The sequence below is a fragment of the Lichenostomus cassidix genome, chromosome 3 (genome assembly GCF_008360975.1).
Source record: "Lichenostomus cassidix isolate B80296 chromosome 3, HeHo_3.0, whole genome shotgun sequence".
NCBI classification, from domain to species: Eukaryota; Metazoa; Chordata; class Aves; order Passeriformes; family Meliphagidae; genus Lichenostomus; species Lichenostomus cassidix.
The window spans coordinates 75,923,619-75,934,534 of NC_139483.1; the positions used below are offsets into that span (position 1 = coordinate 75,923,619).

Below are 10,916 nucleotides of genomic sequence, written 5' to 3' on the forward strand. Positions count from 1 at the left end.
TAATTTGTGACATTTGGACTGCAAAATACAGTGCCACATACTAACCTGGGTTCATGTTCTGTCTAATTTTTGACCAAGGCTAAAAAAAATATATTATGTAATCTGAGCTTGGTTGACTCAGGTTTGATGAAGCTATTAAAAACAAGCCCTGGGAAACATGATCCCTAAAACCAAATGTAAGCTGAGTTTGACTGTCAAAATAAGACATTATTTGCTTGAGTGTTACTGAATCAAATTGTTGTATACACTTTATTTTTTGTGTGTGTGATTAAACACTGCTTTGATTTTTGTGACAAGTGTCAGATTAAAAACTTCAGATTTGAGTAAACTTTGACATCAGTGCAATAATATTTTCCTGGGCATGGTTTAACACTTATTTTTAAAAGCTTACTGGTTTTTAAAAGACATTATAAATACACTGCAGAGACATTCTAACACACTATTTACTAAGATACCACTTCATTAGTCTTTAACATGTCTGACTTATTTTCAGCCTCTAGCACCATGCCCAAACTCCAAAGAATCTATGGCTGTGTTTGAACAGCACTGCAAAATGGCACAAGAATATATGAAAGTTCAGACAGAAATCGCATTGCTGTTGCAGAGGAAGTAAGTGAAATGTGTTTAAACTTTTCTTTTCTTCTGTATGTTTTCTTTACACAAAGTCTGTGTATAATAAAATACATAATAAAAAGTAAATAAGAGTCACTGTGACTATTATTTTTGGCTTTATGAAGTAACATTTCATAGGACATAATGATTTTCCAACTTTAAACTGAGAAATACTGAGCTGCTCAGTGCAGATGGAATATTTAGAGCAGGTAATTGAAAGTTCTAATCAATATCAAGACTTTTCTTCTGGACAAGTTCTACATAAAGTAGTGGCAAATCTCTATGTAACAAACTGGTAATGTTTGTTTGTATCATCTCAAATGAAAGACCTGACCGGTTAAAGAGCCTTGGAGTTTTATTTGCAATGCTGTTCATTAAAATATTTTCAATTGTAACTTGTAAATAATCGCTTAGTTAATGGATTATAGAATTTTGAGTAATATGTCAGTGTTACTCATTTTGCACTTAATTTTTATCTTATATCTGACTTTCGTCAAGCACTGCATTTACAACAGTATTATCAACATTCATATTTTTCCACCATGGGTTTAAGACCTAATACTTCAAAGCTGTTATGTACTTTCTCCTTGTGCACTGGAAATAAACTCCTTCCTCTCACATTGTTTACGTGTATAAGTGAAGCAACTGCGCATATTGTTCTATTAGGTCAAAAATTATTGCTGATCCAGAACTTGAGTTTATAACAAGTTCTGTTGTGCTCTGTTTCCTGATGCTTGGGAGCAGTTCAGAGAAGTCATAGTCCCACACTAGACCAAATCATCATCTTGTTACCTATCTGTGTCTGAGCCACTGCAGGCAAGCAGCAGTTAATAAGGAGCTTGCCTTGGTGTTTGTGGATTAGCTAATGAGAAAAATGTGTGTGTAAACCTTTGTACAGTAGAAATAGCATACAGAATAGGGGATTACTGCGAGATTGATCTCCTATCACATACTCACTTTGGGCTTAGTATTCTGAGAACAATTTGCTTTTTCACATGTAGCTAGAATTTTTAGACTTTATGCGGAGATAATGAAGCTAGAGTTAATATCTTAATTTTGATTTTATTTATGTTGTCCCTAAGGGTCAATAAATTATTTGAGATATATTTGCTTCAAAACTCTTAATTCTCTACTTTTACATTCCTACCATTTGTTTTTTCTTCTAGGAAGTTTGTATTCTTATTTCTTCCAAACTGCTTTTTCTTAGTCAGATTGTAATTATCCATAGGCGTTAAAACAAAAAATGATGTTGTGATGGATGAATTTAATGCTGGTTAAGACAGTTATTAGTTCAACTCCCATAGAATTATTAACTTTTCTTTAACTGTAATTAAAAGCCGTATGGCAACAATTAATCAACATGAACTTTCTCCTTTGCTATTTTGTTGAAAAAATATTCCTGACAGCTTGCCTTCTTGTCACTTCATAGAAAAATAGTAAAACAAACTGGTACATCAGTTTTGCAGAATAAATTATAGCAGGATTATCAGTGCGTTTGGTCCTCTAAAATCTTTGCTAAAAAAGCATATTGAACACTTATGGCATAAGTAATGTGAAATGCCAGTTACAGACGTAATTTCCTTGATTCTGCTTTTCCACTCCTTTAATAAGTTCAAGTCCCAGATAGAAAATAGCACTTCACTAGAAAGTTACCAAAAATTACTGTAATCTTGTATTTTAAGTTGTCTTTAGAGATTTAAAATGTACATATAGTTACCTAAAATTGGAGTTGAATATATTAATGAAATTTTGTGTGCCTCCTTAGATATTTTATTGTGACCTGTAAAACTATGTCTGAAAGACTTTATTGAAAGGACAGTTTTAGAGACTGAGACTCTGTCTTTCAGCTATTTTAAAATTTAAATGCGGATTTGATTTGGAAGGGAATTTTTCCTCAGACTACATTAAAGAATAACATTTATTTTGTCAACTCTTTTTGCACAAAATATCACCAGTTGTGAGTTCAGATTGATAATCAAATACTGATTTAAAACATACGAAGTCTTCTACATACAAATAGAAATAGATTATAAATTACAATTCCTTTTTTTTTTAATTTCAGACAAGAACTAATAGCAGAACTGGACCAGGATGAAAAAGACCAGCAAAACACATCCCGTCTGGTACAAGAACATAAAAAGCTGTTAGATGAAAACAAAAGTCTCTCAACATACTATCAGCAATGCAAAAAACAATTAGAGGTCATCAGAAATCAGCAACAGAAACGGCCAGGCACATCATGATTTCCTGGGACCTTTAAGTGAAAAATATGCACAGAAAAGACTGATTTTTTTTTTATTGTTATTATTATCCCTTATTATGACAGCTCATGAGTGTTAGCTTCTTGGTGTGATCTGTACTTGTCTGCTACACTTAACATCATTTAATTTTCTTTTTCCTAGGTGGACATCCAGTTCAACAGGTTAATCGAATAGGGTGAGAAAACAGTGACTTGAATTAACCAACAGCCCTCAATTTAAAGCAAGAAGAGTGGCTGTTTGCATGCTCCTTGTGTGAAGGCTAGCCTAACAAGTGTTGAGGAGGCTGCTAAATTGTGAGACCTTATTTTTAGTTTTTGGTGTTACCTTGGTAAGAGCAAAAAAAATAACTTTCCATTTAAGAATGATTTTGTTCCAGTGTCTCATCTCAAACTATTATTATGATGATTATTTTCATAATAAACTGAAACATGCACCAAGCTGCAGAGGTGATGTTGGCTGACCAGAGTAATTCATCATGCATTAGTGATGCCTTTTGCCTGTAGACATAGTGTATTTTTTCCACATGCAAAATGGTAGGCAAACTAATGCCAGCATTCTTGGTTCAGTGCTTGGTAGCCCTGCATTTTGACCGATATATTTCTTGTAATCTTGCATTCATAAAATATTTGAAGTAAAAGGCTGTATTTTCTTTACTTTCTTCGGGTGAATGACATGCAGTTTTGTTTGAATACTGGGCAAAAGTTAGGAAGGGGATCACTGGATGGAGTTGGTCCCTTGTATAAAAGAGAAATAATCAAAAATATGTGAAAGCATGTTTTAAACCTTTAAACCTTTTGTTCCTGTAGCATCTTTGGAAGAAAATTCAGAAAGAAAATTAATACAGAACTTGAAATACTTGCTCCCTTTATGTTTTTGCTCCCTTACTGGTTTTGTTTTAGGGTTGATTTTTTTTTTCTTACAACTTATTTGGTGAAAAGCACTTACCATAAATGTAAATAAGTTTGTTTTAGATAGGGAAAGAAGAGTTTGGGGAAATGAATTTATTTTAAATAGCAGATTTTAAAATGGAGTCAAGTATGCAAATAGTGGAAACTATTAAGAAAATGAGAGAAATGATCTCCATAGGAATGGAGATTCAGTTATTCCACTCGTTTGAACATAGCTCAAAGGAAGTCCATCACAGAAGGCCGGCTGCCTTTGTGACTGAAGAATTGCAGTTAATGAACTCGAGTGGAATATGTAATGCTCAGTGTCATTATTTACCATTATTACATAGGAGAAAATAATTACTTGTTTACATTGCAGATTGATTATTTGGATTACGAATTAAATTTCAACTGGTACAAAAATGAGGCACTTCAAAATACAATGATAAATTACTCCTTACATACATAAGTTCTTGGTGTACTCAGTCACAGGCAGGGTTTTAATAACACTTGTTTGCAAAAGAAAAACAGGAAATTGAAGTTTAGCTGCTGAGCCCTATAAATAGAAGTAATCTGAAATTTTAAATACACTTATTTCAAATTAATGGTTATCCATAAGACCCCATGAGCAGAACTTGAAAAAACCTTAAGGGGAATAACCTCACACTATTTTCTCTTTCTTTTGCTGCCTACTTGATAAAAAACATTAATAGGGTTGTGCTTATCTGTGAACAGCAAAGATGACAAACAACTTAGTGAACATCCTTTCTTAGAAGTAAATCTAGTGTTGGCAAATCTTTGGGAGTTAGAAACCTTTCCCTCGTTTTATTTAAATAAAGGAAGGGTTCTCATTCCCAAAACCTTAATAGATAATTTGATTAGTTAGCTGAAACTGATATTGGGATCAACTTAAGGGCACACATATTTATAGCAAAATGTAATTGGGGGAGAAAATAACTCTAGTATTAGGAATAGCACAAGTTATCTAGAGCATTGCTGTTCACATACATCTGTCTGTCTACCAAAATGGAGACACTCAGTGATCAGCAGCTTACTTAACATATGCTGAAGCATTAAGTAGAGCAGCAGAAATACTGATGCTCAACTTCAGAGGCATGGTTAATAATTATGTACACAAAATCATTTCCCAGGACAGGTTTTACATTTTGCTGTGTAGTAAAATAGATTTGCTTAAGGTAAATCAGTGTTATATGTGAAAAGTCACTTTATGGCAAGGTCTGAATAATGAAAGTGAATGCAGTGAGAAATTAATGATACATAATACAAAAGTAATTTCTAGCAGTTGCTTGTGATTATTCAGGGTTTACATTAAAAGGGGTCTCAGATGATAAAAAAGTGCTGTACTGCCTTGCACTGTTGGCTTCAATCCATAGTTAGGACTTGTAATTTTCAAAGGAAATTTGGAGTTTGACCTTTTGCCTTCTAATTGTCCCTTTCTTAATTCCACCAAAAATTAAAAAAAACCACTCGCCCAGATTTCTCACTGAGGTTTTCCAAATGACAAAATTTGTTTATCATTAAAAAACCCTATAAAGGTGGAACATAGCAGTTTGGGCTGAGAAGAGTGTAACAGCTTAACTTTCAGTGACCTTTATTATTTTCATAAGGCTCGTGTTTTAAAATTGTTTACAAATGTACTTTTATTTTTCTGTTAAACTACCTGGACTGTTCAGGAACTTTTTTCTTCTGTAGTCTTCTGTCCAGTTAAAGCTGTTCCTCTAATAGTGGAGATGAAACATCTAGTTTTGGCTGGGCACTGCCTTCTCAGAAAAGGTAACAGGCTCTGCTTTTTGTTACAGTATGTGTTCTGTAAGATATTGTGTAATTGAAGTATGCTTCTGTATACTATGCAGTTCTTCCAAAAAAGCTTTTTTAGGCTTTTTGGTTTGTTATTTTTTCTGATGAGGAGTTGAAGATTGTAATTCAAAACTTGTACATAAAATGGTGAATGATTTCATATGATTCAGGAATGAGCAGTGTGGCTTTCTGTTACAGGGTTTTACTGCCTTGTCAGGAATCTAATTAAAAAAAGCTGAGAGACTTCCACAAACATGTAGTAATGCCCCAACATGCACAGATGCTTGCCAGAGCATCCGTGATCTCTGATGGAATCCCACACTGGGTGCAAGATAATCATCATGCAGTTGTTCCCACTGCTGAAAAACATTCTTCTGCTATGAGCTCGTCCTTTCCTGTATGCAGAACTAGGGTGTAGGATGAATAGTCCTACTCATAACTGAGTGTAAAGATATTTTAAGAATGCCCCATCTTCCTTGTGGATGTTCTGCAAAGAGATAAGCGCTTGTCTTCTGTTGTTAAGTTCAGAAAAATTCCATTCCCTGGAACTTCTCTGTTTTGTTCATAATGGATATTACAGCTTGAGAGGTTCTGTTGCCATACCACAGACAGAGATGACCCCCCTAAGTGTCTCATTGCCTGTGAAGAGCACTAAATTGTGCTTCAGGTCTGTTCTGAAGTGTTCTGAACAATTTGACCCTTTCAGGCACCCTACTCTAACTTGCAGGGAAACTTTGAAAGGACAAGGGTAAAGAAAAGAGGTGTGGCACACCCAGCCCCTCAGAAAACAGATATCCCTGGTGAACTGGTTGATGAGGAGGATCTTAGGAAAGTAAACCTGTGCAGGTGTATATACAGACATAAACATGGTGTTACACATTCTTACCTCCCTGAAGGGAGGGTAGAGCCAGGTGGGGGTCAGCCTGTGCTCACAGGCAGCCAGCAGCAGGACAAGGGACACAGTCTTAAGAGGTGCTAGGGGAGGTTCAGGTTGAACATTAGGAGGAATTTTTTCACAGAAGGGGTGATTAGACATTGGAATGGGCTTCTCACAGAGGTGGTGCAGTCACTGCCTCTGAAGATGTCTAAGGAAAGACTGGACATGGCACTTAAGTGCCATGGTCTAGTTGACGTGGTAGTGTTCAGTCATAGGTTGAACTTGATGATCTCAGAGGTCTTTTCCAAGCTCATTGCTACTGTGATTCTGTAGAGAGCTGCATGTATCAAATCAGAATTGATAGATGTCTTTTTCTTTCCGAAATCAGAGCTCTCCAGTTTTTATTCACTTCAATAATGTCTCTAGATGGGTGGTACTCTAAGCCTGTGAAGATCAGGTTCTCTAGAGGCAGATAAATACAGGTGTGTGCGTATCCATTATTTTCTGTGCCCCTGTAGCAGTTTCCTGCTTCTTGCAGGGACAGCACACCTCTCTGACTGAACGTAGAGAAATTTGCTACAAATGTTTTAACTTTGAACCTGGTCATGGACCTGTACTTAATGAAACAGTAAAACCTAATTTAGACTAAGTAGTTTTAATTTTTAATTATTAATAAAATACCATCTTAAAATACTTAGAGCACTGCTAATCCTAGAGCTTTAGCCTAAACAAGCATTAATGAAGGAAAGATTTTTATTCATGGCTGTGTGCTTTACACTAAGTAGGTAAAAATTTGAGATACTCCAAAGGATACAACAGGCTTTGTCTACATAATGATAAACTATGTTACACATAGTTTGTCAGTACTCCCCTTCTAACTTGGATAAAGGCAGCCCTACACTTGGGAGCCATTTCCTTTTATGGATGGATGGAGAGGAGCACATCATAGAATCACAGAATCATTAAGGTTGGAAAAGACCTGGTGAACAAACTGTCCATGAACCAGCAGTGCCCTTGTGGCCAAGAAGGCCAATGGTGTCCTGGGGTGCATTTGAAAAAGCATTGCAGTTTAGGGGAGTGATTCTTCTTCTGTACTCAGCCCTGGTGAGGCCACATCTGGAGTGCTGTGTCCAGTTCTGGGCTCCTAGTACAAAATAGACATGGAGCTCCTGGAGAGGGTCCACTGGAGGGCAATGAAGATGATGATGGGACTGGAGCGTCTCTCTCATGAGGAAAGACTGAGGTAGCTGGGCCTATTTAGCCTGGAGAAGAGCTGACTGAGACTGGATCTCTGTAATGTCTGTCAGTATCTGGAGGGTGACAAGATGATGGAGCCAGGCTCTTCTTGGTGGTGCTGAGCAATAGGACAAGAGGCAATAGGCAGAAACTGATATACCTGGTTCCACCTGAGCATGAGGAAGAACTTCTTTACTGTGCAGGTGAGCACTGGAACAGATTGCCCAGAGAAATTGTGGGGTCTCCTTCACTGGAGATATTCAAAAGATGTCTGAACGCAATCACGAGTAGCATGGTCTAGGAGACCTTTGGAGGCTGGACAAGGTGACACACTGTGGTCCCTTCCAACCTTACTCATTCTGTGAATCCGTTAACACTTGTGCACAGGCTGGTGGATATGCAATAGTCTTCCCTTTTCTTGGTCATGCTTTTCCCTTCCACTGATATTGAACAGAAGCAATGGAGCAACTGCATATAGACTGCTCTCCTGTGGTAATTAGGCAAAGGACCAAGTAGTGACTTGCATTCATATAACCTATGGGCTTTCATTTGCAATGGAACAAAATCTTAGTTTATACCAGAAAATTAGAAAAAATTTCCTAGTTGTAGGCAGCTTGAAGATTGTATAATCTTTATATTTTCTCTGTTCAGAGGGTGGTGAGGCACTGGAGCAGGTTGCTCAGAGAAGTTGCGGATGCCCCATTCCTGGCAGTTGTTCAAGGCCAAGCTGGATGGAGCTTTGAGTAACCTGGGCTAGTGAAAGGTGTCCCTGCCAATGGTAGGGGATTGCAACTTGATGATCTTTAAAGTCCGTTTCAACCCAAACCATTCTATGATGAGGTGGATATGCTTAAGAGCTCTGTCTGGGTCTGTTCCTCTTGTTTCTCATTAAGAGTAGCAATGTGGACTTCACAGTTGTGACCACCTTTGAGTGATGTTCAAAGCCACGTGACTGACCTCATAGCTCGTGCAGTGTAAAAAGAGGGGTGGCCAAAAAGGTGCTTAAGAAAAGGAGGAGAACCCTTCATGCAGATTTTCTGCTGTATCTATACAGTAGATGCTTTAGATTGCTCAGACTCCCTTCCAAAAATAGGCAAAGTTACAAAGATTAGGCTAAAAGAGGGAATAAATCATCCTGTCATCTGGGGATATCTGTACTTGCAAAGCTGCTACTATGGAAGTATTCCTGTGAGCATTTTTGTTCTCCAGGGTCCGTGGGGAGCCTGCCTGTGCCTGTCACTGGAGGTCTCTCCAAACAGATGTCTCACAAAAGTTAAACCTGGTACATGAGAATCAGATTCTTATTAAAGTTTCTTACATCACCTTCATCATTAGCAAAGTGGCTGGGGCACAGCCGGGAATTGTTTGTGAGGTGGGAGGTGTAGCTAATTTAGCTTGTCCTCTGAGGGTTGCCTGGGACCTGCGGGGCTGCCAGGAACAAACTGCTTCTGTCAGGAAAGTGCTTGGATGGGACCTCAGGAGAAGAGACAGCGCAAGGAGCTGTTTTGGTCGGTGCAGCTGTGCTTTGCACAAGAACACAGAGCCATGGCTGAGGTTACAGGGCTGATGGTGAGAGCAGTGCTGCTGCTTTTCATCAGCAGCCTTTAGCCACCACTCCGAGAGTCTCTGAGTGCTGGCAGACACCAAAGCTGCTGTGAAGTGTGAGATTTAGGGTGATAATTTAATGCTTGTCAAAAACCCTAGTTCCAAAGAGATGGCTGAGGAGGGATTTGGTTTATTTATTTTGGGGAAGAGAAACAAAATCGGGGTGAATGCCTTTGAGTGCACTGTATCCTACATCTCTGGATCAGGGAAATACACCTGTAGCCTTGTCACAAGCTCTGAGTCTGCTAGCAAAGGGACCATGTGATGAAACAAGTGGTGTGGTGAAGGCTTTCATGGTTGCTTCCCAGAGTGCTCTGAGTTCTCAGACCTGAAAGGAAAAACCAGGAAAAATCCCTAACAACACAGCTGAGGAGATGAATGTAGCTGGTGTATTGAAAATTTAGCATATTATGCCATGATCCCCCAAAAAAAGTGCTAGAGGTCAAACTGAGTTTTCAATCTCAGCTGCTTTAATTCAGTGGTTTTAGGACCATGAAACCTGCACTTCCTGGGCTAGCCTCAGCCCTCACCTGGCCCTCAGAGCTGAATTTGCCTCTCCAAAAAGCAGAACTTTTTATCCAAATATTCCTGGAGCAGGACCTCAGATTAAAGACTTTATATATTTTTGATAAAATCCTATTGTGGTAAATGACAAAAGGTTCAAAAAGTGACGAACATTAAGAATCCTGGTTTTAATAGTCTGAAAACTCCAATTTTTGTGGGGGTTTTTTCCCTTCCTTGGTACCCAGTCTCAGAGCAAGAAAAGACGCAAATGTAACCAGCTGCAGACAGCTTTTCTGTATTCTATCCTGCTCCTACAAATTTACTCTCTGCCAGTGAGGTTCAGTGAGGGGTCTGGAGTACAAGTCTTCCGAGGAGCAGCTGAGGGAATTGTGGTTGTTTAGCCTGGAGGAAAGGAGGCTCATGGGGAACCATATTGCTCCCTACAGCTCCCTGAAAGGAGGGTGTAGCCAGATGGGGATTGGCCTCTTCTCCCAGGTAATAAGAGGAAATGCCCTCAAGTTTTGCCAGGGGAGGTTTATATTGGAAATTTCTTCACCAAAAGAGTTGTCAAGCATTGGAAACCCCTGCTCAGAGAAGTGGCTGGAGGTTCCCCATCCCTGGAGGTATTTAAAAGCTGTGTAGATGTGGCACTTAGGGACAGGGCTTAGTGTTGGACTTGGCAGTGCTGGGTTAATGGTTGGTCTCAATCTTTGAGGTCTTTTGCAATTTAAATGATTCTGTGATTTTATGTATGGAATTTAGATAGTTGCTAAAGATAAAATACAATTTTAAAAAAGCTGGTTCTGGGGAGGTTTAGCCTATACTTGATTTATTTGGGGGTAGATTTCATAACAAGTGAGTCATTTTCACAATATCTTTATCAGGGAGAACACCAATCTGATGGTAGATGTTGATGTTGCAAGTTTTTAACCAGCACTGTGCCCTCACTGTCCTGAACAGTTATTTCTAGTCTGGATATTGAAATTCCTGGGGGAAAGCAGATCTTTGAGATCATAGAAAGTAAACCTAGTAAGTCCATTTCTGAAATCAAACAAAATGCTGAAATCTCAAAAATTTACAAGAAAAATGAAAGAGAATGCCAATGAGGAAAATGAA

General features: G+C 38.3%; 1 protein-coding gene across 9 annotated transcripts in view; it reads left to right on the top strand.

Moving 5' to 3' along the window:
* MAP3K7 (mitogen-activated protein kinase kinase kinase 7) overlaps positions 1-5,743 on the top strand; it is a 48,119-nt gene extending 42,376 nt beyond the window's left edge. For all 9 annotated transcript variants that reach the window (XM_085056337.1, XM_085056338.1, XM_085056329.1 and 6 more), the window contains 2 exons: positions 494-609; positions 2,675-5,743. In XM_085056337.1, the coding sequence (XP_084912463.1) occupies positions 494-609; positions 2,675-2,855 (297 nt within the window). In that variant the 3' untranslated portion in view covers positions 2,856-5,743. The remainder of the gene's footprint in view (positions 1-493; positions 610-2,674) is intronic.
* The last annotated feature ends 5,173 nt before the right edge of the window (positions 5,744-10,916 follow it).